This window comes from Anastrepha obliqua, chromosome 1, assembly GCF_027943255.1.
Source record: "Anastrepha obliqua isolate idAnaObli1 chromosome 1, idAnaObli1_1.0, whole genome shotgun sequence".
Classification (NCBI taxonomy): Eukaryota; Metazoa; Arthropoda; class Insecta; order Diptera; family Tephritidae; genus Anastrepha; species Anastrepha obliqua.
Genome location: NC_072892.1, coordinates 76,215,583 through 76,242,652, shown reverse-complemented (window position 1 = coordinate 76,242,652; position 27,070 = coordinate 76,215,583). Strand labels below are relative to the sequence as shown.

The window sequence follows — 27,070 nt, the reverse complement described above, 5'->3', positions numbered from 1 at the left end:
TTCTTCCACACCCAAAGGAGTTGGCTTTGGTGGAAACCTATTATAAAACAGTGGTATATAATAATTTCTAGTAAGAAAGTAAATTTTCTATATATACATACATATATTTATTCTTAGGGGAATGGGAAGAATTAGCAAACAGTTCCAAAAAATAAAGCCAACTTGGCATGTCATTGCAAGCAATAAGTACATTTGAGTACGAGTTTTTACTCTTCTTATTTTGTTTATAATATATATTCTTCTTTTATATCTTCAATTTATTATTTTACCTCAATAAAATTCAATTATGAGAGAAGATTTAAAGTAAAAAGTCAAGACCGACAATACAAATATGCTAAATACTTAAACTATTTAAGTAGTTTAATCCAAATTGATATTAAGTAATGTAGAAATATTTCTCTTTTAAATGTCTTTGTCTAAATAATGCATTTGACTTTGAAAATTTACAATAACAAAATTTTATAAACAAATAGTTTTTTATTTGCTTTCAGCTTTCTTATTGAGAAATATTTAAATTTGTGTGACATTTTTAGGCTTTTCCTATTAAATTTAATCATTTCTTATGCAACCATGTTACATAAAAGAGCGTTTAGGAATCAGGTGATATCAGCTGTAGGCATTTTTTGACGACCAGCTGAGGGTGTTTTTACTTATGGATCTATACAAGGGATAATATACTATAATTTCCCTTAATTGCGATGAGTTCGAATATTCTAAGGATTGCCTTTAAACCTATAACCAATATCACTTATCCTATCTTAGAACTCAGCTGCCATTTGGCACGGAGACCTGCATAAGTATCAAGAATAATAGAAACAAGATTGCGCCCATCAGAGCGTCACGTTTGCCAAGTTGTGCAGTGTTGCCAACCATTTTAGTCCGGGAGCCAGGGGTCGATTTTGGACTGCGTTTTTATACCGTTAAATTCTTGACTATACAGTAGGTTCTGTTTTTATGCGGTAGATACGTTCCGCAAGAAACAGCATAAAAAAAGCTACTAGTTCTATAGTAAAACTATAGATACGTTTCAAAAGTGCTAAAACCGCATAAATCTGAAATAATGTAATAAAATCGCATAAAAAAGGGCACTAGTCCCATATTATTACTATAGATACGTTCCATAGACCGCATGAATCTGAAATAATTAAATAAAATCGCATAAACAAAATATTGTATTTTTGAAAATTATATCTTTATTTAAGAAACGTCAGAATCGAAAAATAAATTTAAGTCAGAAATAGAATCAGACAATACCCACATGTTGCGCGTTCGTTTAGGATTTGGCGTAAAATCACTTTCGTCACTTGAGGAAATGTACGCGTCTGATCTGGATAGTTATGCAGGCGGTTCCATACTTGTAGGGTTAGCATTTCTGATGTAATCTGTGATGAGTTTTTGCTTAGCTGGTTTAGAATCTTGTTTATATGTACTATTCCCGATAGGTCGACATGCATTTTGTAATTTAAAAAAAAAGCCGCACTATTTCAAAACCGCATAAAACAGAACCTACTGTAAACACGTCAGCTGAACAGGTGAAGTTGTAAAAAAAATTGAAAAGTAAAACTACCTTATGCCGATTGAAAATTGTTTACATAATTTTGGACACATATGAAAATATAATAATGAGGGTCAGCTGCGTTTATAGCGGTGGAAAGACCGTCAGCCGATGTTGAATGTCATTGCGTTCATACATCTCGGCGGCGAGCGGAATTTTCAATGCTTCGGCTGACGGTCTTCCCACCGCTATAAACTCAGCTGACCATCATTATTATATTTTCATATGGGTCCAAAATTATGTAAAAAAATTTCAATCGGCATAAAGTAGTTTTACTTTTTAATTTATTTTACAAGTTCGCCTTGTTCAGCTGATGTATTTTCCCCCTTCTACGGCGCAGCTGACTTTTTTTTTTTATTCTACTAAATGTCAACAATACACAAAAAAAATTTCAGCCGGTATTCAATGAGTTGTTAAACATTTTTTTTCGATACGTTTCACAGCATCCCACGCACGTACCGACCGCTACTGAACTAGGTGACGGTTGGTTTCATCATCCATTGGATGGCGACTGCCTTCAGTATTCAAATCAGTCGGCATGAAATGATAAGGTCAAAATGACCGCTGGCTCCCGGACTATTTGCTCTTCACAATAAATTTAGGGCTTTTTTATACCCACAGTTTGGTGCTTGATTCTTTTTGTTTTTAATTTAAAGCTACCGAAATTGTAAGTTAAAAAAAACTGTATTATTAAACAAAAGAATGTTAAAAAAAGTCACTCTGAGAAGATTTTAGTGCTAATGCAAATTTGTTGATTCTTATAAAGTTTGATATTTTGAAAGTGCAAATTTAACTTTTTGCTCCGTTTAAGATAATGCAAGAATATTAAATGTTCTTTTCTCAACTCTTCTTAAGATTGAAAACCTTTTTACACATTTTAAAAAGCGTTTGAATTTACTGAATGCGACTTAAAACTATAGAGGTGTTATCGTTTAGTCTGATCCTCAATCCTTAGTGGGGCATAGGGCATCAAGAGGTGTATTTATAGTAAAAATAAGCAACAAAATACCAGAAAATACTGAAAAAACCATAACGACATTTTTACAAAGTGTGCATAATCTTGTTACATAACCTGAAATATAGCAAATAAGTCGTTCCCTTAACAAAAAAAAAACTGATAAATTAAATTGTACATATCCATAACAAATTTATTAAAAAAACGCACATTTTAAAGACAATTTGTCACGTATACAAAGTTCTTCAAGTAGTTCAATACAAATTTGGTATTTTATTTCCTTTTAATGGGCATTTGAGTGCGTTTTTATATCCAAAGCTAAATAGGTAACACTGCAGTAACGAGAGAGAGATTTGACTGCTGAAAGCAGGAGAACACCAACAACACCTGCAATCGCGGGCAATGCGACTAGACGTTAAAAAAGAAAAGCTAAATAAAATTGAGTGAATTATTGAAAAAATTTTTAAAACAGGTATTATATATTTTACAAAATTATAAACATTACTTTTAATTAGAACAGGCTAGAAAAATGTAATGAAAAAGAACTAAAGCTTCGAGGCTAAATAACATAAAAATAAAATATAGCTTAAAAAAACTAAAAAACACGCTTTTATTGCTAATCGAACTAAAAAGTAGAAAATAAATTTTAATGACAAAGGGACCTATAATGAAGTAATAGCAAATCGAAGGATCAGTCATAGTCAACTACCTCAGAACAGAATTATAACAAAAATTAAGATACAAATAGAGTAATTCAAATTAGAGTTAAAAGCGTGGGATGCTTGATATAGTAAATATTACAATCATACTATTGGCAACTACCTATGTACAGAGGGTTATGAAAGTGAAGCAAAATGCATCCCACGCTTTTAACTCTAATTTGAATTACTCTATTTGTATCTTAATTTTTGTTATAATTCTGTTCTGAGGTAGTTGAGTATGACTGATCCTTCGATTTGCTATTACTTCATTATAGGTCCCTTTGTCATTAAAATTTATTTTCTACTTTTTAGTTCGATTAGCAATAAAAGCGTGTTTTTTAGTTTTTTTTAAGCTATATTTTATTTTCTACTTTTTAGTTCGATTAGCAATAAAATCGTGTTTTTTAGTTTTTTTTTAACTATTTTTTTATTTTTAGTATATGTAGGTGTTTACGAGTAATACACTATTACACAACCGCACACTAAATACTAACCTCAATGGTGGTGTGGAAACTAAAAATTCCCAATTTTTGTTTAAAAAAATACCCAATTCATGTTTCTACCGGTATGGCAATATTGGCAAATGTTATAAAAAATGCACATTTTTCAGCGCTCTCACGATAAAAAGAGTTTCCCATTTAGTCATCTATGTTGTGAGTTCCGAGTCGATCAGATTTTTAGAAGCCAGTGAAAATTAAGCTCAAAGATTCCATTACAGTCATTAATACATACAACCCGAGCTAATAAAAGTGTGTTAAAAAAATAAAATATTAATCCTGGCAATCCTAATAAGGATAATGGAAAATTTATCTCACATGTCTCACACTGCTCTCGTTCTTCGTGACTATTTCGCCAAAAATTCCACGCATATCGTTCCGCAACCACCGTATTCGCCTGATTTGGCTCCGTGTGACTTCTGGCTATTCCCAAAACTCAAGAGACCACTACCGGAAATGGACTATTTGGCATGTTTCGGGGATTGGAAAACTCGTTGGCGTAAGTGTATTTCATCGAGAGGGCATTATTTTGAAGGGGATGAAAGTGATTTACAAGAATAAATGACGATTTTTCATTTTACAACCAAATTCACCTTACTTTTTGCCCACAGTAAAAAAAAGAAAATATTAATCCTGGCAATCCTAATAAGGATAATGGAAAACTTTTATCAGATTATTGCATTGTCATCGGTCCTTGATAGGTGTGCGAAATTTCAAGTCGATCAGATGTTTAGAAGCCAGTGAAAATTAAGCTCAAAGATTCCGTTACATACATACATACATACATACATACAACCCGTCCTAATAAAAGTGTGTTAAAAAGGTTAATTAAGTTACGAAAATGGTGATCTGGCCATACTGGTGCTAAAACGATGTAACTCATTGTCAAATTCGCTGACACCAAAGTAACGGTACCGCGATCGGCGCCATCTCATTATTCTTTCCATCGTGCATAAGTATATGCTCAAAATCATCATCTGCACTTCATTCGTTTAGGCAACCAAATTACAGTCCCTCTCTTCCACCGTTAAAGTAGCGAAGAGAAAATTTCTAATTGTTAAGGGGTTTTTCCAGCTAGATATCGGTTTTAACGATGGCCGCAGGTAGTGCATTATCAAAAATATATGGATATTTGCGAATGAATATACCTACATATCGCACCCTAAATACAAAAGGGTCACAACTCAAAATACTAAAATTTTCAGGAGAGACGAAAATCGTTTTATGTAAAAATTATTGTAATATTTAAAGAAAATATTGTTCCATCATGAAAATATACAACATTGAAGAAGGTTCTACTATATTTTTTTCAATTTTATATTATGTTTGCGAAAATAAAACAAAATTTTGATTTATGACTCTTTAACTGAAATTTTTTCGATCAACTAGTGATATTATCTTAAGTTGTGCCTTTTTAACTGATAAAATGTTTTAATTTTATAAGTTTCCTTACCTAATTGAACTCACTTTTCACAACTAAAGAGGCACAATGCAAAATAATATACGAAATTTATCACTTTTTACAGTTATAGAGGCAGAACTCAAAATAAAACTCTTTATGTGTAATAAAAGTAATCAGCTGCTCTTGAGCCCATTAACGCAACTAAAAATAATTCTCTTTAGTTGATCGTGCAAAAGCAACACACTTGACATAAAAATAGACATAACTGTATTTTTCCAGTTAAAGAATATAGTTATGTGAACGAAATATCTGCAGCAGTTAGAAATGTGTACTCTGAATTAATTTATGCAAAAAACTCAGTTTTGGAAAATTTTGAGTTGTGACCCTTTTGTATTTAGGGTGCGATATATATGTATGTCTATGTGCACACTTGCATTTGATTTTGGATATTTTTGTATATTTTTAGATAATTCATAGGGACTTGGCTGCAAGGAACATTCTTATCACTGATGATCACACCTGTAAAGTAGCGGATTTCGGATTTGCGCGTGACGTCATTACATCAAAAATTTATGAACGAACAAGCGAGGGGAAATTGCCGATACGGTAAATAAAAAATTAATAAATGTAGTAGAGACTTCTAAGAGCAGCCATTTGTGTATATGTATTACATTAATAACGAGTTGCTAATTACATGTTGTCTATAGGAGTTTGTACTCCTCCTAACATATCATTTCCTAAATGTTTCCTTATGACACTATATTTACGAGAATCTTTTAAAAATGAAAAAAGTGACGATTCTCTACTTTATCACAGTACTAGCAAACCCGGCCCCCTTCGCTGGGCACACTAAAATAGAATAGATATGGTTTAGAACAGAAAATATATGATTTTCATATTATTTATTTCTTTATTCTTTATTCAAGCGCTTTGGCATAAACAATATTATTTGTTTTCCTATTTGTTTTTGAGTAAATATAAAATATAAATTGAAAATCAGGAAAAAAGAAGATTGTTTTTAAATTTCAAATCAACGCATATGAATAAACAATCGTCTTTTTTCCTGATCATCCATGAATTTTTCGTTTCAATTTATATGTTTTATTAAGCATTGGAGCTTTTTTAACCATTATCTATTTATATTTTTCAAAAAAAAAAAAAACGAAAAAAATTGTTTTTTCCACGAACACATAATTTCATTCGGATTTCACATTAAATTCTCAAATTTCGTAAGAAATTATTCACTGTTCCAAAATCCACTCCAAAAAAATTCACAAACAATTTTTACATGTTGCACTTACGTTTTTTCCTTATGGCATCCAAATCAGAAAGAAATATTGACACATTGTAACTCACACTGTCAATTTGACAGTTCAGTTCCGCCCCAAGCGTTAAAAAAGTAAGCGACATTATGGCTGGCTCAAAAGAACGCTGTACCCGTTGCCACTGCTCCGAATTACAACCAAACTTTACGAAACCCATTTTCAATACTTACTTAACAATGTGCATAAGTTTGGTTTAATTCGGTGCAAAGACACGGCGGGTCCACGTTTTGGCACATATTTCGAGACCCTAGTCATCAATAGGTATGAAAATTACCCCGTATTAAAGCACTTATCAACAGCTTTCCTTTGATACCCATATTGTACATACACAACCAAAGGTTACCCGGGTCCACGTTTTGACCTATATCTCGAGACCCCAGTCACGTAGCGGCATGAAAAATACTCTGTACTAAGGCATTCACCAACAGCTTCAATTTGATACCCATATTGTACAAACACATTCTAGGCTCCACGTTTTGGTCTCTATCTCGAGACCCTAGTCACGGAGCGGCATGAAAAATACTCTGAACTAAAGCATTCACCAACAGCTTCCATTTGATACCCATATTGTACATACACGTCCGAAGGTTACCCGGGTCCACGTTTTGACCTATATCTCGAGACCCTATCTACCAATAGGTATTCAAACTATGCGGAAACCATCTTCAATACCTCCTTAACAATGTGTGTAAGTTTGGTTTCATTCGGTGCAAAGACACGGCGGGTCCACGTTTTGGCATATATTTCCAGACCCTAGTCATCAATAGGTATGAAAATTACCCCGTATTAAAGCACTTATCAACAGCTTTCCTTTGATACCCATATTGTACATACACAACCAAAGGTTACCCGGGTCCACGTTTTGACCTATATCTCGAGACCCCAGTCACGGAGCGGCATGAAAAATACTCTGTACTAAAGCATTCACCAACAGCTTCAATTTGATATCCATATTGTACAAACACATTCTAGGGTCCACGTTTTGGTCTCTATCTCGAGACCCTAGTCACGGAGCGGCATGAAAAATACTCTGGACTAAAGCATTCACCAACAGCTTCCATTTGATACCCATATTGTATATACACATCCGAAGGTTACCCGGGTCCACGTTTTGACCTATATCTCGAGCCCTATTTCCAAAATAAAATATAATCCATGCTACTCGTGGATGATGTAGCTTTCGAATGGTGAAAGAATTTTTAAAATCGGTCAAGTAGTTTTTGAGCCTATTCATTACAACCAAACAAACAAACAAACAAAGTTTTCCTCTTTATAAAATTAGTATAGATATATAATATTTAGTTAAATAATCTTGAGCTCGAAAAATAGGGTTGCAATTGTTTGAAGTGATTAGCACAATTATGTACGTATTTATCTTACCTTATAAATTACTAATTTCCAACTCCGTCATTTTTATAGCAATTTTTATCTAGGTATTTCTTAAATCAATATCAGTTATTTTATCGAGCAGGTTCTGTAGTTCACTTCTAAGGAAAATTTTACTTGCATTGTCCGTATTCTTGAATTTATATAAAGCTGTATGCTTTCCATGTTACTCTTTACTGATACTAGTTTGAAAGATATTGCATTGTAAAAGTTGTATAATTCACTATAGTTTGGCGCATTATATTTTCTTCTAAACTTCACTTCAATTCATAAAACATACCGTCACACGCGTGTTTTTATTTTATTTTGTACTTGCATTCAAAATATTTTAGTGAAAATTAAATGCAAATGCATTAATCAATGTCATCACTCTCCAATTTTAAACGAAAATAACAAATCATTGGAATTGGCAACAATATTGTGATGCTGAATGCATCCAAATGAAACTAAAACACGAACAAAAATTAAATATTTCAGTTCAGTGTTGATGACGAGGAAAAGTTCTACGCAAAAATTCTACAAATTCACAAACACCCTTCTAGTCGAACGTCTATGTAAAATTCTACCTGCGTACGAAATTTGTTCTGTTTTGGGGGTCTGTAACCTTTCGTTAAATTTCACAATTTTAACAATAAATTACTTAAAAACGATAAGCCTCCCCAGGATGTAGTTTTGTTTTCGGAGACAGCCCTCTCCCCCTTTACACCCTCTTTTACATTGCGTGCGCATTATACTGAATATTCCCAAATCTACGCCTCCATCAGCTCAAAAATTTATGCAAATAGCGGTTTGACTTGGGCATTTTTAATTTTTTGACAGACAGCTGCTTTATTACTTTGCTTTTATTATTTCCCAAGATAGCAAATTTAGAATTTGTGAGTGAATTAGAGATGTGACTCGCACTAAATAATCGATTTGTTTTGAGAGCATTATCAATTCGTTAAGGCTGCGTTCACACAAAATATTGTGCATCACATGAACTCGAAAAACTAAAGTGATGATATATATAAAATATCATGGCTTTACTTGTCGAAAATATTATACCTATTTGGTAGACTGGTGATAAGCCTAACTCAAGAGCAGAGTTTTGTAGACAAATCACAGTTATTCTAAATTCGCTCATATTATTGAGAGCAGTTTTAGTAATATCAGTAGCAGTTTTTATTCTTTAATAAAATTCATTAATAAAAAAAAAATAATAAAAATACATTTTTTTAGTAAAAATACTTGTTACATAACAATTAGTGTTAATTATAACCATTTTCATAGTTTCCAAAAAAAAAAAAAAATACTACGCATTTCATCCCGGACTTATATCAAATGCATAAGAAAATTTTCTCGTACTCAAACGGTTAAAATGTATATATTTTTTTGCCAGAAATATGCTTAGAGTCCTCACAGATTTTGCCGTAAATTTTATTTCTATACCGTCAAGATAGCCAATGTAGTACGGCAACTTATTAAATGATTCTAACTAACCAACAAATTATCTGCGCTCTACACAGTGTGACCAGTACAAAAATTTGTTTTTTATTACGATGGAATGGTTTGTTGATGATTGTTTACAAATAGAAAAATATATTTGTACTGCAATGATTAACCCTTATTATTCTGTAATGACGCACGCCAAACATACTTGCAATTTTCTTAATAGTCGCACATTCTGCAGGTGAATCTTCGGAAACTGCTGGAAAACGGTGGGATGAAAAATCTCTTCGCCTTTATTGAATTATGTATGTATATATTCTGTCAAAAAAGTACCAGGAATTAATTAAACGCAAAATAATTGAGATTTAAGAGATCTTCTTCAGCGAATTCTCCACAATGGCCTCTATCGACGAAAAGCGGCTTCTGCGGAGTGGCAATTCAAGATTTGGGAAAAGGAAATAGTCAGGTGAATACGATGGTTGTTCGATGATATTTGTCGAGTTGTTGGTCAAAAAAGTGCAAAACAGTGAGACCGTGCGTTATCATGGTGCAAGATCCATGATTTTTCTTTTCATAAATTGGGCCGTTTCTTAGGCACAATCTCTCTCAAACGTCGCATAACTTCCAAATAATATTCTTTATTTACCGTCCAACCATATGGAACGAATTCCGAGATTCCGAGAGCACAACACCATGATAATTAAAGAAAACGAGTAGCATGATTTTCACTTTTGACCGACTTTGAAGTGGATTTTGGTTTTCGGCTCATGTAGATAGCGCCATTCAGCCGCCTGTTGACTGGTTCGCATATCAAACTTATATACCAACGTCTCATCACCTGTTATGACGCGCTGGATAAACGTTGGCTCCGAATTCACTTGGTCAACATGTCTTCAGCCACATTCTTCCGATGAATTTTTTCAAAGAAATTCAACTCCCTTGTAACGAGTCGAGCAATCACGCTTAAGTCACGAGCTATCTCCCTCAAACTTAAATGATGGTTTTCCAGCACCATTTCCTTGACTTTGTCGATGTTTTCATCCGTTGAAGACGTTAAAGACCAGATCGGGGCAAATCTTCCACGACCTCTCGACCCTCTGCAAAAGCCTTATACCACTTGTAGACCCGTGTTTTTGATAAAGCACACTAGCCATAGGCTTTCTGCAACGTTTTCAACGATTCGGCATACGAAATCCCGTTCAAACACAAAATTTAAGGCAAATTCTTTGTTCGATATTTTTATCCATAGTGAAAATTGCAGAGCACACCTGCAATTGACTAATATATTGTAATTAAATGACAAAAACAAGCTAATTGAGAGATCATACTCAAACTCTGCGACACTATAGAGGACAGTTGCATCAGCATTCCAGCAAAAAACATTTTCACATACACCGGATTTACACACGGAGACATCTGGAAGGGAGACACTGGAAATTCTCTTTTCATGTCTCATTCGCGGCCACACGGGCAAAATTGTTTTCGGCAACATTTTGACATTTAATACTTTAGCATCGTCTGGTTCGGATGTATTCTAGCACGCGCTTACATGTAAAGCAGAGAGCGTTCGACAACAGTTTCTTAAATATATGAATGAAAAATGCAAACTGGTTAAATAATAAATAACACAGTCCTGCGAGGGTGAGTTTCTAGAATGGCTGTACTTGTTTCTTGTAGTTTTTTATGCGCTGAAAACGAATCTGACCTTCAAAATGCTCCATCACGTCAGGATTTTTGGTAAATGAAGCCTAAAAGGTCAAAAAATGGCCATTTTAGCCATTTTTGATAATTTTTTTTGGGATAGAAATTTTTTTTTTCAATTTTCGACGAAAAGGTCGCATAGTACAACTCTTTAGCTTTAAAACCCATTTTTTAAAATTATTGTACGATTTTTTAAAAAAAAGTTATGACATTTTAAAATTAACAGTTTCAGTTACGTATACGTTGGGTATAACGTCTATTGGCGTAACTTTTGGTAGGAATCTGCTTTTGTAAAAGTATAGCTTAAACAAACATTTCTAACATTTTGACTGAAATTATAACTAATTCTCCTAAAATTTCATATTCCTCGTATTTTGAGTTTCAGAAACTGTGTAAGCATAAGGAAAGTAGTGAAACTTACCACCATAATTTCTTCAACGCTTGTATTAATAAATCAGCTAACAGATTAAGAGATTTAAACTAACTTTTACGTGTCCATTCGATAATATGAAACGTATAGCTTATACATAACTCGTAAGTTAATACGATTATATTAATACCATTTTTATTTATATGCATGTTGTTAGTCTACAGGTATAAAATAAAAGTTGCATATAGCTAAATATCTGTTATTATTAATGTTAAATTACGAACTGCCACACTAACGAGCTACAAAGTACCAGTTGATAAATTTGATCATTTTCTGACAATGTTCGAATTTTTTTGTTTAATAAAAATTATTAGGGTAATTATATATGAACCTATCACTGTTCAAATATTTATTCTATTTTCTTTGAATATGCAGATGGATGGCTGTTGAGTCTCTTTATGACAACATTTTTTCCATAAAATCAGATATATGGAGCTTTGGTGTTTTGATGTGGGAAATTGTCACGTTGGGGTCAACGCCGTATCCTGGTATCTCCGCAGCGGATGTAATGCGTAAGGTAGGTGCGGTCAAATGATAATGAATTGCGCAATTAATAATGTTTTTAGAGTAAGTAATAACAGGAAGTCACAATCACTAATTGAAGAGAAGGGCAAAACGTACTGACGACATGGTTGAAAGAGATAAGTTTACGACGTAAAAAAAGAAATGAACGAAAAGCTGATAGCTGCAACGTCATCCATTCCTTACATTTGTGCTTTTATTTGTGTTTTGCTGAAGGTTGAGCAAATATTACAAAAATACTCGGCTAAAATTTCCATTTCTATCACGATATATTTGGATTTGGGCGGAGGGGGAGGTGGCGGCCTCGGTACATCGTCCAGCACGCCCAATAGAAAGAGTAAGGTCACACCATTGTAACGTTGAAAGTCCCAAACTCTTAGGGTCCCCATATAACCCCACAAAAAGCTTAAAAATTAGGTTTTTACGACCGTATTTGTATCTTGTACTGAAATATCGTTGAAGAGAAATGTATAAAGCAATTCTTAACCCAGCAAGCAACTTAGGCTTTGTAATTCATACTATTTATGAAAATGTTGCTTTATCGTAAAATTTATAAGTCCCCTGGAAAAAATGTATAAAATTGTATAAATATATTATTTAATAAAACTTTTTGAAGTGAAACTTCTTAGGCGTCGATGGACGAGCGAGAATGGATATATTCTTTCTCTCTCTCTCTCCCTCACTCTCTCTTGGGTCTCTCCCTCTTTCTTTGTCTGCCTTGAAAGTTTCCCTTCTGTTATGTGTACATGCACTTTTTTTGCTTTTTTTTTAATATAGGGTGGGCCATGTCAAATTTGCTTTTTGAATCGGCTATAAAAAAAAATTAATCTAAATTTTTTCTTTTATTTTGAAGATTGAACATTGTCATTTATGAATGGAAAATAATATCGTTCAAATGACTGCCACGACTGGCTTTACAGTAGGCCATTCGATCAACCCAATTTTTAAGCACATTTTCGATTGTTTGGGCTCCAATTTCATCAAAATCAAAGCATCAATCGTCTCTGGCTGGTTCGCGTAGCATTTGTCCTTAACGGCTCTCCACAAAAAATAGTCCGACGGGCTTAAATCACAGCTCCGAGGCGGCCTATTGATATTGGAATTTCGGCTGATTATTCGGTTTTCAAAAACGGTAGCCAAAAGTTCGAGTGTAACTTTGGCAGTGTGACAAGTTGCACCATCCTGTTGAAATCAAATGTCGTCCATGTCATCCTCTTCAATTTTTGGAAACAACAACTCGTTGAGCATGTCACGGTAACGCTCGCCATTTACTGTCACTGCGGCTCCTCGCTCATTTTCGAAAAAAAAAATGGCCCGATGATGCCGCCAGACAAAAAACCGCACCAAACAGTGACTCGTTGTGGATGCATTTGCTTTTCTACAGTAACGTGTGGATTTTCTGAGCCTTAAATCCGACAATGTTGCTTATTGACGTAGCCACCGATGTGAAAATGAGCTTCATCAGAAAAGAAGAAGAAGACTCACCACTTTGGAAATAGGTTTTCAATATTTCCCAATTTTGTTCAAGCGTATAGCGTCTCATTTCGTAAATGTCAAACCTTTAAGTAAGTTATGAACACATTTGACATGTCATTTGTGTTACCAGTCTCTAAAAAATAGGTAGTTCAAAAAGCAAACGCTCTATGACCCACCCTGTATGTATATATGTACATTTTCAAACAAAAAAACGCCGCAGGCTAAAATTTGGACTAAAAAATCGGGAATTTGGAATCATTTTCAGTATTTGTAAAAATTAGTATTTAAAATTAAAAAAGCGCCTCTTTATAAATTTGTTTTTCTTTTTACATGTATATAGGTATGTACATTTTCAAACAAAAAAGCGCCCTCTAGCGTCATTTCAAAATTTAAGTGCCCTTAGAGGAAGCTATAATGAAACAAATAAATTGTTATACTTAAAAGCAAATAAATATTTCGAAGAAGTATATAAAAGGAATAGAGAAGAATGGTATAACAGGCTTATAGAAAATATCAACAACATTAAAGATAGCGGTAGCTGGTGGAAATTTGTTAAGGAGATAAAGGGTGAAGCTTTGGAAATAAGTTCCGCCATTATAACGCATGAATTTAAGGAATATTTTGAAAATCTGCTGAGCCCTATTGCTAATGACAAGGAAGTTTTTTATGCACATAACTTCCACGCTGACGATCTGCTTGAGGCAGTTTTTTCACCAGACGAAGTTAGATGTGTACTAAACAAAGTTAAATTAAACAAAGCTCGAGGGATTGATTACGAGTTCTTAAAAAACGCCCCCGATACTTTCATTACGGCTATGGCATGTGCTTACACAAATCTTTACGAAAAATGCAAAGTAGACGAGGCTTTTAGAACCAGCGTAAACTACAGAGAAATTTCATTTATGAACTGCAGTGCTAAAGTTATGATGAACATAATTCACGAAAGAATAATCTCTTGGGCTGAAAGGAACAGTATTTTAAACGAGTATCAAGCCGGCTTCAAAAAGAATTACTCCACAGTCTGTATTGTCGACTTAAATTTAGTCGCTATTGTCCATTTAAAATTCGAAATTACGCGTACTTTGTCGAATTCAAAGCGGCGTTTGATAGAATTTTTTTTTTTTTTTTTTATTTTTATTTTTTATTTTTACATTGCGACTAGTTACAAAGAAAAATTTTATTAACTAACGAGCAATTTGTTTAGAATTTAGAAAATAAGGTATATACAACAGTTAACGCTAAGGTGTGGTTAGTACATTAAGTCTTTGGGCTTTCTGCGTTTCAGTCTTCTTCTCCAATTAGCTGGATTAGCGAGAATAGTGGCCTCCTTTGATAGAATACAGCTGCACCATATTGGACTTGCAACGAAACTAGTTAAGTTCATAGAGAATATATAGCGATACAAAGACAGTTGTATGGAATGGTTCAGAAATTTCATATACATTCAAAATAAACTCAGGCAATCTGCACGTTCACCAGGTATTAAAAAAAGCTGAATATAGCAACACAAGAATTTTAAGATATATAAAAAGTGGACAAGGACGAAAAATGTAAAAAGTATATCGCATCACTGGGAGCTAGTAGAGCTACAAACTATACACTATGGAAGGCCTGCAAAAAAATCGACAACGGAGTTATGCACCAACCCCCTCTAAGGACAAGGACAAATTCTTGGGCGAAAACACCAAAAGAAAAAGCAAAAATACTCGCTGATCATTTTAAAAAATCATTTACAACCACATTTACAAATCAACATAATAACCAAGACATTGACAATTCTGAATTTCATGCTCACCTCACAATAACATAAATATACAAATCAAGAAAATAACTTCGAAAGAAATACGAATAGCAATTGAGACAAAAATTGACGCAAATAAATCCCCAGGATATGACGGAATCACAGGAAGGATTCTAAAGGAGTTACCTGACAAAGCCACTCTCTACTTAAGAAATATATTTAACTCAGCATTACGAATAAAATATTTTCCTCTGCCTTGGAAGGTTGCTGAAATCATCGCAATACCCAAACCTAATAAAGACGCCTCTGAAGCTTCTTCATATAAACCAATTAGTTTATTACCATTATTATCTAAACTTTTTGAGAAGCTCATACTTGACCGCCTTGAAACCAAACTACAGGCGCGAAACTTATTTCCTTCACACCAATTCGGATTTCGTTGAAAACATTCAACAATAGAACAGGGACATAGAGTAACAAATAAAATATTGTCAAAAATTGATAAAAGAAATATGTACATACATGCGTTGTTGTGTATCTTGATGTAGCGAAAACTTTCGACAGCGTGTGGCCCAAGGGTTTAATATTTAAACTCAAACAGTATCTTGCACGCGACTACTATTTGTTAATGAAAAGCTATTTAGCAAACAGATACCTTTATGTGAAAGATAGAGACAAATACTCCAACATTCGACTCATGGAAGCCGATTGGAGGTGTACCTCAGGGCAGTGTAGGTACTAGGGTCTGTACTATATGTGCTGTACACAGCTGATATTCCCTTGCCTGCAAGTTTCGACATGATAGCAACTTTTGCAGATGACACCTTGGAATGACTATTGACTCCAAACTTCTCTAGAAAGAACATATTACGTTGAAAAGAAATGAGGTAAAAAACAGATTCTGACAACTATACTGACTACTTGACAGGCGCTCGAAACTGTCATTGCTGAATAAAACCCTTGTACTCATATACAAAACTGTGATTGTGCCAATTTGGGCATACGGCATAGAAATCTGGGGAACTGCAAGTAAAACTAACATTAACATTATTCAACGAATGATGAATAAAAAAAATTATAATATTTGAAATACACAAATAAAGGATCGCTTAATACAGGTAAAATGGGATATTTTTCACATTTAATTTTACTACATCTATTCACATATATCATGTAAAATGTTTCAGCATCAGCTATCCATTAATATATGTTTCAACTTTTTTCTATGACTATAAATACTAAAAAAAGGTATGACTAAATTTTGCTCTCCGTATTTATATAACGTCGACTGGGCGATCCTAGTAGTATATTATTACTCAATGATTCTGTTAGTGAACTATTTTTAAGGTTATGGTAGGACAGTTTTGTTTTGTTGAGATATTAAAAGTAATGTAAAATTTACAATTTGTTTTGATTTCTGTATTTTAAGGTGCGTGATGGATTTCGTCTCGAAAAACCTGAACACTGCCGACGTGAACTTTATAACATAATGTACTATTGCTGGGCAAGTGATGCTAATGAACGTCCTACTTTCGTAGAGTTGGTACAAATGCTCGACAAATTATTACATACTGAAATGGATTACATTGAATTGGAGCGGTTTCCTGATCACAACTACTATAATATTCTAAATTTGAGCGGTGAAAAGTTATAAAACCAACACGAAATTATAACTGAAATATTGGAATAATTATGCAATACATACATACATGTACTAAACACATTTAATTAAGTGATAAATTCCTGTTTTCCCCATTAGACATCAAAATAAAAGTTTTTTCTATCGAACACACCTATAGAGCCAGCTTCCGTTTGGCCGCTGTATGAAATTATTTAATATTTTATTTGTAAATAGAGAAAAGTGAAGGAAGATCATAATTTAGAAGAAAGCTCATTCTTTTATGTTCCATGCACATACATATACATTGTGGCAGGCGCACAATTGAAGTTTGTTATTTATTTATTATTGTTACGGTTATATTTAGGTAGGTACTTTGGAAGTAAAATAGATTCCTCCAATTCTGTATTTTGTAACATAAGTATATTTTAAGCAACTATTTAATATTATAAAATAAATATATAATACCTTACCAAATGCGTTTTGGCTTTTTAATACCCCGGAATCTTTATGAATATTAAGATGAAAAATTACTGTAGAGATTGACGTTAGAGACTTACCTTCGTCTCTACCTACATCTCTCTAAGGTGTACTCCATACATTTATTTATTTATTAATAATCTAGAAAATATTGCATTTATTACAAACTAAAAAACATTTTTTAAACTATTTTATAATTTGTTTAAAACTAATACGAAGTTGTATTTAGTATAAAAGAAATCAATGGTAGAAGAGCTTTAGTACGTTATAAGAGATGAGAGGGTTTGAGAGTGCATATGAATAGGTTCTTAGTATTGTGCCGTGTGCCTCTACATGCCGACATATGTAAAGGGTTTTCCAATAAGAGGAGTTATTTTGATATTCAAAGAAAAATACTATTTTTTAATATAAATGATCGGATGTTTCTTTTATTATAAGGACGAAGGTTTGCCGTTAATAGTGGAAAATAACATCAGGCAAATGACCATCACGACCACGCTTAGAGGACAACATCCTTTTCATGACATTTTCCATAACCAAATTGCAAAGTGGCTGCCCTATGTCCTCGATAGCCACACGAATTCCATCTTTGAGGTCTTGAATCGACCCTGGGCTGTTGGCGTAGACCTCCTCTTTCACGGGGCCCCAAAGAAAAAAGTCACAAGGTGTTAAATCACAAGATCTCGGTGGCCAATTGTGATCACCTCTTCGAGAGATAACACGGTCCGGAAACTTTTCCCGTAAAAGATAAATGGTTTCGTTGCTTGTGTGGCATGTAGCACCGTCTTGTTGAAAATAAACGTTGTCCAGATCAATACCATCCAATTCCGGCCATAAAAAATCGTTAATAATCTCTCGATAGAGCATAATAACACCTGTTATTGGAAAACCCTTTACATATTATATATTGAGTATGTCGAAATCGGTGCGGGATAAGTAGGAGTTTAACCTACTACAATATCCAGATCCTAATTGGGCCAAAGTTACGGGGGCCTCTCGAAGCAGCAGGAGATCTTCGTCTGAAATAGGTAGTATTTGGCCCCCGATGACGGCATTCGGGGGTCGGGAGTTTAGGAAGGTGGTGAGATGAATGTCGTTTAACGTCTGTCTATATATTGTCCGGTCCAGTAATTTCAGTTGTGTTTTGCCTTCAAGTTGTATTTAGTATAAAATAAATGAATTGTAGAAGAGTTTCAGTACGTTCAGATGAGTGGGTTTGAGAGGGCATGAGTAAGTTTGAGAGAGCATGTGAATAGGTTCTTAATATTGTGCCGTGTGCCTCTACATGCCGACATATGTACATATATTGAGTATTTCGAAATCGGTTCTGGATAAGTAGGAGTTTAACTTACTACAATATCCAGATCCTAATTGGGCCAAAGTTACGCGGGCCTCTCGAAGCAGCAGAAGATCTTCGTCTGAAATAGGTAGTATTTGGTCCCCGATAACGGCATTCGGGGGTCGGGAGTTTAGGAAGGTGGTGAGATGAGTGTCGTTTAACGTCTGTCTATATATTGTCCGGTCCAGTAATTTCAGTTGTGTTTTGTCTTGAATCTCGTCGGTGTAGGTGAAGATATGTCTCCTGACTCGCTTGTGAGGTGGCTCAGGCTACAACAAACGTCTATAGGGCTGTTTCCTACGGTAACACCCTAGCAGAAGTTGCTTTCTGAGCATTTTGATGTGCTCCTTGGCCTTGAGCCTCGTTGTGAAGGTGTTGCAGGGGGGACAACAGGAGGCATCCCGTGGCTCTCCTGGTAGCAGTATTTTGTTAGGTCTTTGTCGCTAGAGCCAGGCGCCAGACGGATGCAGCATCATTCAGTACCGTCTGGCCGATTGCTTCAAATGTCGCCAGAATTATTTCTTTGCCTTTGCCCCAAGTGCTACCGGCTAGCGATTTGAGGACCTTGTTGCGTTTTCTGACCTAAGTGTCAATTCCGGTCGTATGCGCTGAATAGGAGGTCAAACTGTCCAAGGTGACGACCAAAATTTCAAGGACCCCTCTTCAATCTCGGGAGGGGAAGGGCCGACTATTGAATATTATCTAGTGGCGTGGCGTGGCTAAGAGTATCGAAAACCTTCGACAGGTGCAGCGCTACTAGGACAGTCCTCTTGCAGAGGAGGTTTCGGTTAAACCCGTGGTTAATCTGGATGTTTATGGCGGTGAGTGCTGTAGTGGTACTGTTTACTTTAAGGAATCCATCCTGATATGTAACTGGAGTCAGTGTTTCATGTAGAGTAGAAGAAGGAGTAGGAGGGCTTCAAGTGTCTTCACTATTGAGGAAAGGATAGTTAGCGGACGATTGTCAAGATTTATGAAAGTGGTCAGAGACAGATTGAATACCCTTATAAGACTTTGTACTCCCAATGGACCTAGGTTTTTCAGCATCAGCATGTTAAGTTTATCCGGACCAATGGCTTTTAAAGTTTTTGCTTCATTGATGGCTACCTGAACCACATCGCTGAAGAAAGTAAGCGGCGGACAGTTGCTTGGCAGTTTATGCAACTATCTGGTGGCACGTCGCTTGGACCTGAATTGCTGGCTAAATAAACTTGCGCATCTCTTTGGGTCTACCCAAGTTCAACCACCAAAGGTAATTGCCACCTTGTCGTTCTTTATGGTGGATCAGGGCTTACTCACACCTGTGATGGAGTTGTAGGTCTTCAGGTGCTCCGCCCATTTGATCCGCTTATATTAGGTAACCAGTTGCCGAATCGGTGGGGATAGAAAGAGCGACGAAGCTGTTCGCGGAGAATTACGGGAAGCTGGCCCAATTAATTTTGTTGAGGTTAAAGTAGGATCGGTTATTCGTGGAAACAAAGTCGTGTAGCCGCTTAATCGAAACGACAATGAGTAAACGGTCTGATGCCAGAGATAACATAGGTCGCAAAGTTTTACTATTGATCGGACCAGCATTAGCAATTGTTCAAGCTGTGGCGGCTAAAGGTGCCAGATAGCGTGAATAACATGTGACCACAAACCGTGGGAACTTAAGGTATGAGCAGGTCTTAAGGTGACAGCACTCGTTGCCTGGTTACATCTATCCGATGTGGGATTTGGGTGACAAACGCAGGAGAAGTAAACTTAAGGTCCAGGAAAGGAAGGAAACAAAAAAGCAGTCGAATTGCTATGAATAACATTCTTGTAGTATCGATGATCGCACCATTGGGTGCAACCAAGAATACAGTCTCCCCAATCCCGGATTGTACAGTAGATGGAGAGATCAGACGACATGCAATGTTAGCAGAGCCTTATGGCAGGTATTATATCGAAAACAGAATTAAGCAAGAGTAAACCCGTTCTTTGTATAACGATATCAGTTTAATGAGCATGCATCTCGCACTGTACGATGGAATATAGTCATTAAAACGCAAATCATACCTCAAAAAATAAAATTTTGGCGCCCTGTGGTAGCCATTTTGTTTTGGTGACATCTGCCAAATCTTTTGTTTATTATTCAGTTGTTTATGCCAAATCATCATGACAAGTTACACGATTGAACAGCACGTTCAAATGATAAAACTTTATTATCAAAATGAGTGTGCATTAACGCAAACGTTGCGCGCATTGCGCCCATTTTTCGGTAGACGTGTTGGCCCTTCAAAGTCGACTCTTCAACGTTTGGTGGCCAAATTTGAGACGACCGGGTCAGTAAACAATCAGCCAACACCCGTACGTTCAAGGAACGCAAGATCAGCCGAGAACATTGCCGCGGTCCGTGAAAGTGTACAGCAGAACCCGAGGCAGTCTATTCCTCGCCGTGCACAAGAACTTGGCCTTTCGCAGACTTCAACTTGGCGAATTTTGCGTCGGGACTTGGGCCTACACCCGTACAAGATCCAACTGACCCAGGAGCTCAAAGTTGATGACCATAGACAACGCCGTTTGTTCGCTGACTGGGCTTCGAATCGTTTGGAAGAGAACCCTAGTTTGGGCGAAAAAACATCTTTAGTGACGAGGCGCATTTTTGGATGAATGGCTGTGTTAACAAACAAAATTGCCGTATATGGGACGACATCAATTCACACGAGGTTCACCAGGTGATAATGCATCCTCAAAAAGTTACCGTTTGGTGTGGATTTTGGGCCGGTGGCGTCATTGGTCCGTACTTTTTTGAAAACGACGTTGATGAGGCGGTCACCGTCAACAGCGAGCGCTACACAACAATGATCACCAATTTCTTATCGCCCATATTGAACCATATGGACCTAGATGACATGTGCAACCTAGACGACATGTGCACAGCAAACGCCACGATTGACATTCTGCATGCACGATTTGAGGGTAAAATTATCTCTCGCAGGGGTGATGTGAATTGGCCACCAAGGTCATGCGATTTGACCCCCCTAGACTTTTTCCTGTGGGGTTTCTTGAAGTCTCAGGTCTATGCAAATAAACCACAATCGACCGATGCTCTAAAGGTGAACATAACACAGGCCATCGCTCAAATTCAGCCGGATCTATGCGGAAGAGTCATTGAAAATTGGACCACTCGGATCCGTTCCACTGTAAGAAGCCGAGGCGGGCATTTGAATGATGTCATATTCCACACTTAATGGCATATATGCGCCTTTCAAATAAAAAAATAATTTTGTCAATAACTCACACACAGCTTGTTTTATTCCATTTCAACATCTACCTGCCCTTATTGAAAAACCCTTTATAATTGGCGCGTACACCCTTTTTGGGATGTTTGGCCGAGCTCCTCCTCCTATTTCTGGTGTGCGTCTTGATATTGTTCTAGAAAATGGAGGGACCCACAGTTTTAAGCCGACTCCGAACGGTAGATATTTTTAAGAGGAGCTTTTTATGGCAGAAATACACTCGGAGGTTAGCCATTGCCTGCCGAGGGGCGACCGCTATTAGAAAAATGTTTTTCTTAATTTTTTTTTTTGGTGTTTAACAGCGATTCGAACCTACGTTCTCTCTGTGAATTCCGAATGGTAGTCACGCACCAACCCTTTCAGCTACGGCGGCCTACAAAAGAAATTAAGCGTGTTTAAAACAACTGGATATGATAAATACTTGTATTACTGGATTGATAAATATAAGGTTGTCAAAACAGACTTCCGGTATTTTTATTGAATTTTCAATTGTTCATAAAATTGGTTATAATAATGCGATTTAAGTCAAATATGCGCCGTTTTGTTCGATGACGAGTTCCCAACGAGATGCCAACTTCATAATGCCCCTCTTATAAAAGTTCGCTTCCCTATTGTCAAAAAATTCGGAGAGCCAATTTTCACAGGACTCTCTTCTGGACAACTTCCGACTACCACGCTCGTTCGCCATGGACAGAAATAGGTGGTAATCACTTGGTGCGAGATCCGGACTATACGGTGGATGCAAAAGAACCTCCCATCCGAGCTCCCGGAGCTTCTGGCGCGTCACCAAAGATGTGTGTGGCCTGGCGTTGTCCTGATGGAAGACAATTCGGCCTCTGTTGATCAAGGATGGCCTCTTCTGCATGAGTGCTGCATTCAAGCGGTCCAGTTGTTGGCAGTACAGGTCCGAATTGAGCGTTTGGCCAAAGGGGAGCAGCTCATAGTGGATGATTCCCTGCCAATCCCACCAAGCACACAGAAGAACCTTCCTGGCCGTCAATCCAGGCTTGGCCACTGTCTGGGCAGCTTCACCGCTTTTCGACCACGACCGTTTGCGCTTCACGTTGTCGTAAGTGACCCACTTTTCATCGCCAGTCACCATCCGCTTCAAAAACGGGTCGATTTTGTTGCGATTCAGAAGCGATTCGCATGCATCCATACGGGCAAAAATGTTTTTTTGCGTCAAGTCGTGTGGCACCCATACACCGAGCTTCTTTTTGAATCCAAGCTTCTTCAAATGGTTTATAACGGTTTGTTGACTCATGCCCAGCTCTTGGCCGATGCTACTATGTCGGTCTCTTTCGATCAATTCAGCGATTTTATCGCAATTTTCGACAACAGGCCTTCGATCACCTCTGCACCAGAACGAAAACGTTGAAACCATCGTTGTGCGGTGGAAATGGAAACTGTATCGGGTCCATAAACTGCACAAATTTTATTGGCAGCATGAGATGCATTTTTGCCTTTATCGTAGTAGTACTGTAAAATATGCCGTATTTTCTCTTTATTTTGCTCCATGTTTGCGACGCTATAACTCACGAACGACTAAAAGCAAACAACAATTAATCAAACACGTGTTAGCACGTGAAAAGAGCTTTCCAAAAAGCTCTAGCGTGAACCGATGCGACGAATACAACTAGAACTACGCGCTTGCAAAGACAAGCTTGCGGAAATACCGCAAGACTTGTTGGCCAACCTTATATTACAAAACTAGGGACCCAGAATACTTCCCTAGGGCGCAGAGGACGCAATGAAGGGATGGGAACACATACTGACAACTACGTATTGACAACTAAGAGTTAAGATTTTATCCAAGTTAAAGAAATAAAATGCAAACCCGTACTACTTAATTTGGAAAAACCAGTTCATGCAGTTTGACGGCGAAAACTCCGGATGAATGTGCTGGTGAGTTATCGTCATGTTTCACCTTTCTTTTTCGTTAATTGCGGCCTTCTTCAATTTTGTTCGAAAGGGGTCCAATTATTCACTGTAGTATTGTTCAGATATCGTTCTTTTTTATTCTCAAAAATCCATGAGGATGACGCCGTTTGCATCCCAAAAAATCGTCGCCATGTCCTTTCCGGCCGATCAGACTGTCTTCGAATTCTTTGGAGCAAGTTCACTTGGAGAAATCATTTGTTTTGATTGTCCTTAGTTTCTGGTAGGTAATGATGAATCCAGGTTTCATCAAAGGTGACAACTCGACGCAAAAATTCCTCCAGATCTCTCTTAAATCGCTCCAAACACTGCCTCTAAATTAACAGTCGCATCCGCTTGTTGTCCACCGTGAGCAACCGCGGTAGCCTTCTTGCCAACAATTTTTTCATCGCCAAGTTATCATGTAAAACACTAATTGTCGTTCCGGTCGGCACACCTATGGTCTCTATTACTGCGCGTATTTTTCTTCGTCGATCAGTGAGAATCATGTCGTGAAATTTTTGAATAATTTTTCGGTAACTACGACTTCCGAGCTTCCTGGTCGCTCCTCCTTAAAAACGGATGTTCGGCCACGTTTAAATTCGTTAAACCAATATCTAACTGTGGTCATAGATGGCGAAGCGATCTCATAGACAGCATCAAACTTTGCTTTTATCTCCTCGCATTTTTTCCGAACAAAAAACAAAATGTGAATTACCGAAATCAATCACGAAACACGTCTTACTCGAATAGCTGCCAAATCCAAACTAACCTAGCAATCAGTTTGAAATTTGTTTTGCCGTCTTTTGATAGATGACATATGACGATGCTAACACCAACTTCCCTAAGCAACGCCCTCTGTCATCAAACACGGGTACTTATTGAACCGCCCTCGTACAGTAATCCGAAACTACTTCGAGATTTATGAAATCATGCTGCTTAACAGTGATTAATAGATTAACGGCAAAATAGCTATATTCAAATAATATTGAGACTGTTTGTAATTTCGAAATGGGCCTATAGGTGGGTAATTATTCTTATTGCATACGAAATACGTATGTAATGAATTAATTTCGCACAGAGTGCAAGGGTTTTTTTTACATTTTTAGGCTTAACTACTGTAGGCGAATCTCGGTGAAACACCAAAATGAAATTTTTTTTTCTAATAGCGGTCGCCCCTCGGCAGTCAATGGCAAACCTCCGAGTGTATTTCTGCATTGAAAAATTTCTTCATAAAAAAAATATCTGCTGTTCGGAGTCGGCTTAAAACTGTAGGTCCCTTCATTTGTGGAACAACATCAAGACGCATGCCACATATAAGAGGAGGAGCTTGAACAAACACCCAATTATATATATGTATATATATATCCAGGAAGGTTAATTTTAACATATTATACTTTGAAGGAGTCTATAAAAAGGGGGAGTGGTAATATGCAAAAATCATAAATTGTAGCAATTACATCATTATTTCTGATATAGCCAAATCTCTCATAAAGCAAAAGTAACACTTTTTTTATAAAAAAGGTGTTTGTTCGCTGTGTGCCAGTCAATTACTCAATAGAAATTGAAAATTTTCTCAACCCACCAGAAATGTTTGGCCGAGCTCCTCCTCCAATTTGTAGTGTGCGTCTTGATATTATTCCACAAATGGAGGGAACACCGCCAAATGGCAGATGGTCTCTTTGTATGGTAGAAATACACTCGGAGGTTTGTCATTGCTTGCCGAGTGGTAACCGTAAAAAAACACAAGTGCTGAAAATCGCTATACCTTTAATTTTATTTAACGAACACGGCCAGAGAGACCATGGGGATACTGCGTGATTTCTTCCCTTATAAACTGATAAGCCTTTTCATCTTGGCCACCCATGTCTCCCCCTATGGACTTTTTTCTGTGCGGATACCTCAAAAGTATAGTGCGAGTGGTAAGGAATACAGATACCAAATTCCAAGAGTGTATCAATACGTCAATCAATTACGTGTGCTAGCATATGTCAGTCCAGGTAGATACTAGGCGTCACTCTTGGAATTTGGTATCTGTATTCCTTACCACTCGCACTATACTTTTGAGGTATCCGATATGGGCGTAGGCGGAACCACCGCAGAAGATGGTCACTAGCCAAAACTGGCAAATAACACTGCCTACCGTCATTAAAAAACAAAAAAATACTGAAATATCTTTGGTAAATGAAGCAAATGACTGGAATTTGGTAAAAGTAATAAACCACAAAAAAAAAACACAGTATAAAAAAAAAATTTTGGAAAACGTTTACATACATATACCTCTTGCACTTTGTACACCTATTACTCATTTAGATCTGACATAAATATTATTGAGATCGGCTAGAAACCACCCCACTTTTTATATGTTTTAATACTATCGATTATACTAACAATTGAGGTAAAATTTTATTTTTGAAAATTTTCTGGAAATATTTCTGTGGAAAATAGATTTCTTTTAAATAACAGATAAGTACAGAGATAAATCTATATACTTATAAAATATACAAATTAATTACCCTGCTAGACTGGAAAAATATAAAACTTACACCTGGAGTGAATATGGAAATGCAATTTTTGTACAGCTTTGACGTTTATCAATTTAGTTACGCTCAGCTAAATACACATATATGTATGTATATAGGTTGATACATATTCATATATATAGAACATATAAACATATATGAATTTTAATCAAAGCAGAACAATTTATTGATTATTTGGAAAGTAAATTGTATTATCATTTAACGCTTTTACAATAAAATGCGGAGATATTCAGAGAGTTACTTTACAACTCTAAAGAAATTTAAAGTTTCTCAAAAATGTAACACATGTAGTATTTGAAATTTCAATAACTATTATTTAGTACAATATGACGACGAATATATTTAGCCCGGAATTATATTATATATGGCCACTTTAAAAGGGACACTTGTCGACTAATGATTAGAAGAGTTTTTTTTCTCATCATTAGCAGAGTAAAAATCCACATTTGCCCTCATATATGTATATACATGCATACATATACATAATATATGCACTGGCAACGAAAGCCATATTGGAAACGTATGTATGTATATTTAATGTACAGGTTGATAAAAAAATATTGACAGCGGCGCCTATTAATCAGCAAAATGATTCAAAATTTATACGCCATTTTAATAAACTACTTTATCCTTCATTTGAACGCACAAATAATGTATTTCAATCTGTCAATTGCAAGCTATTAAGAAGGTATCGGAAATGTTTAAATAATACAAAACAGAGTTAAATTTCAGGCAAATTAATTTTGTGTCCTTCAAAATATGACCCGTCTGAAGCAACACATATGTGCCAA

General features: G+C 36.2%; 2 protein-coding genes across 9 annotated transcripts in view; one reads left to right on the top strand and one right to left on the bottom strand.

The window, feature by feature from the left end:
• LOC129244530 (uncharacterized) overlaps window positions 1-8,001 on the bottom strand; it is a 93,756-nt gene extending 85,755 nt beyond the window's left edge. Inside the window, exon 1 of the mRNA XM_054882210.1 lies at window positions 7,816-8,001. The gene's annotated coding sequence lies outside the window, so the exon portion shown is untranslated. The remainder of the gene's footprint in view (window positions 1-7,815) is intronic.
• Window positions 1-17,183, top strand: part of LOC129244490 (tyrosine kinase receptor Cad96Ca) — a 53,392-nt gene extending 36,209 nt beyond the window's left edge. For 7 of the 8 annotated variants that reach the window (XM_054882149.1, XM_054882167.1, XM_054882175.1 and 4 more), the window contains exons 9-11: window positions 5,577-5,716; window positions 11,756-11,897; window positions 16,549-17,183. In XM_054882149.1, coding sequence (XP_054738124.1) covers window positions 5,577-5,716; window positions 11,756-11,897; window positions 16,549-16,773 — 507 coding nt within the window. In that variant the 3' untranslated portion in view covers window positions 16,774-17,183. Of the gene's footprint in view, window positions 1-5,576; window positions 5,717-11,755; window positions 11,898-11,946; window positions 12,177-16,548 lie in introns of those variants that run through there. The other variant, XM_054882198.1, reaches the window with a different exon arrangement.
• The last annotated feature ends 9,887 nt before the right edge of the window (window positions 17,184-27,070 follow it).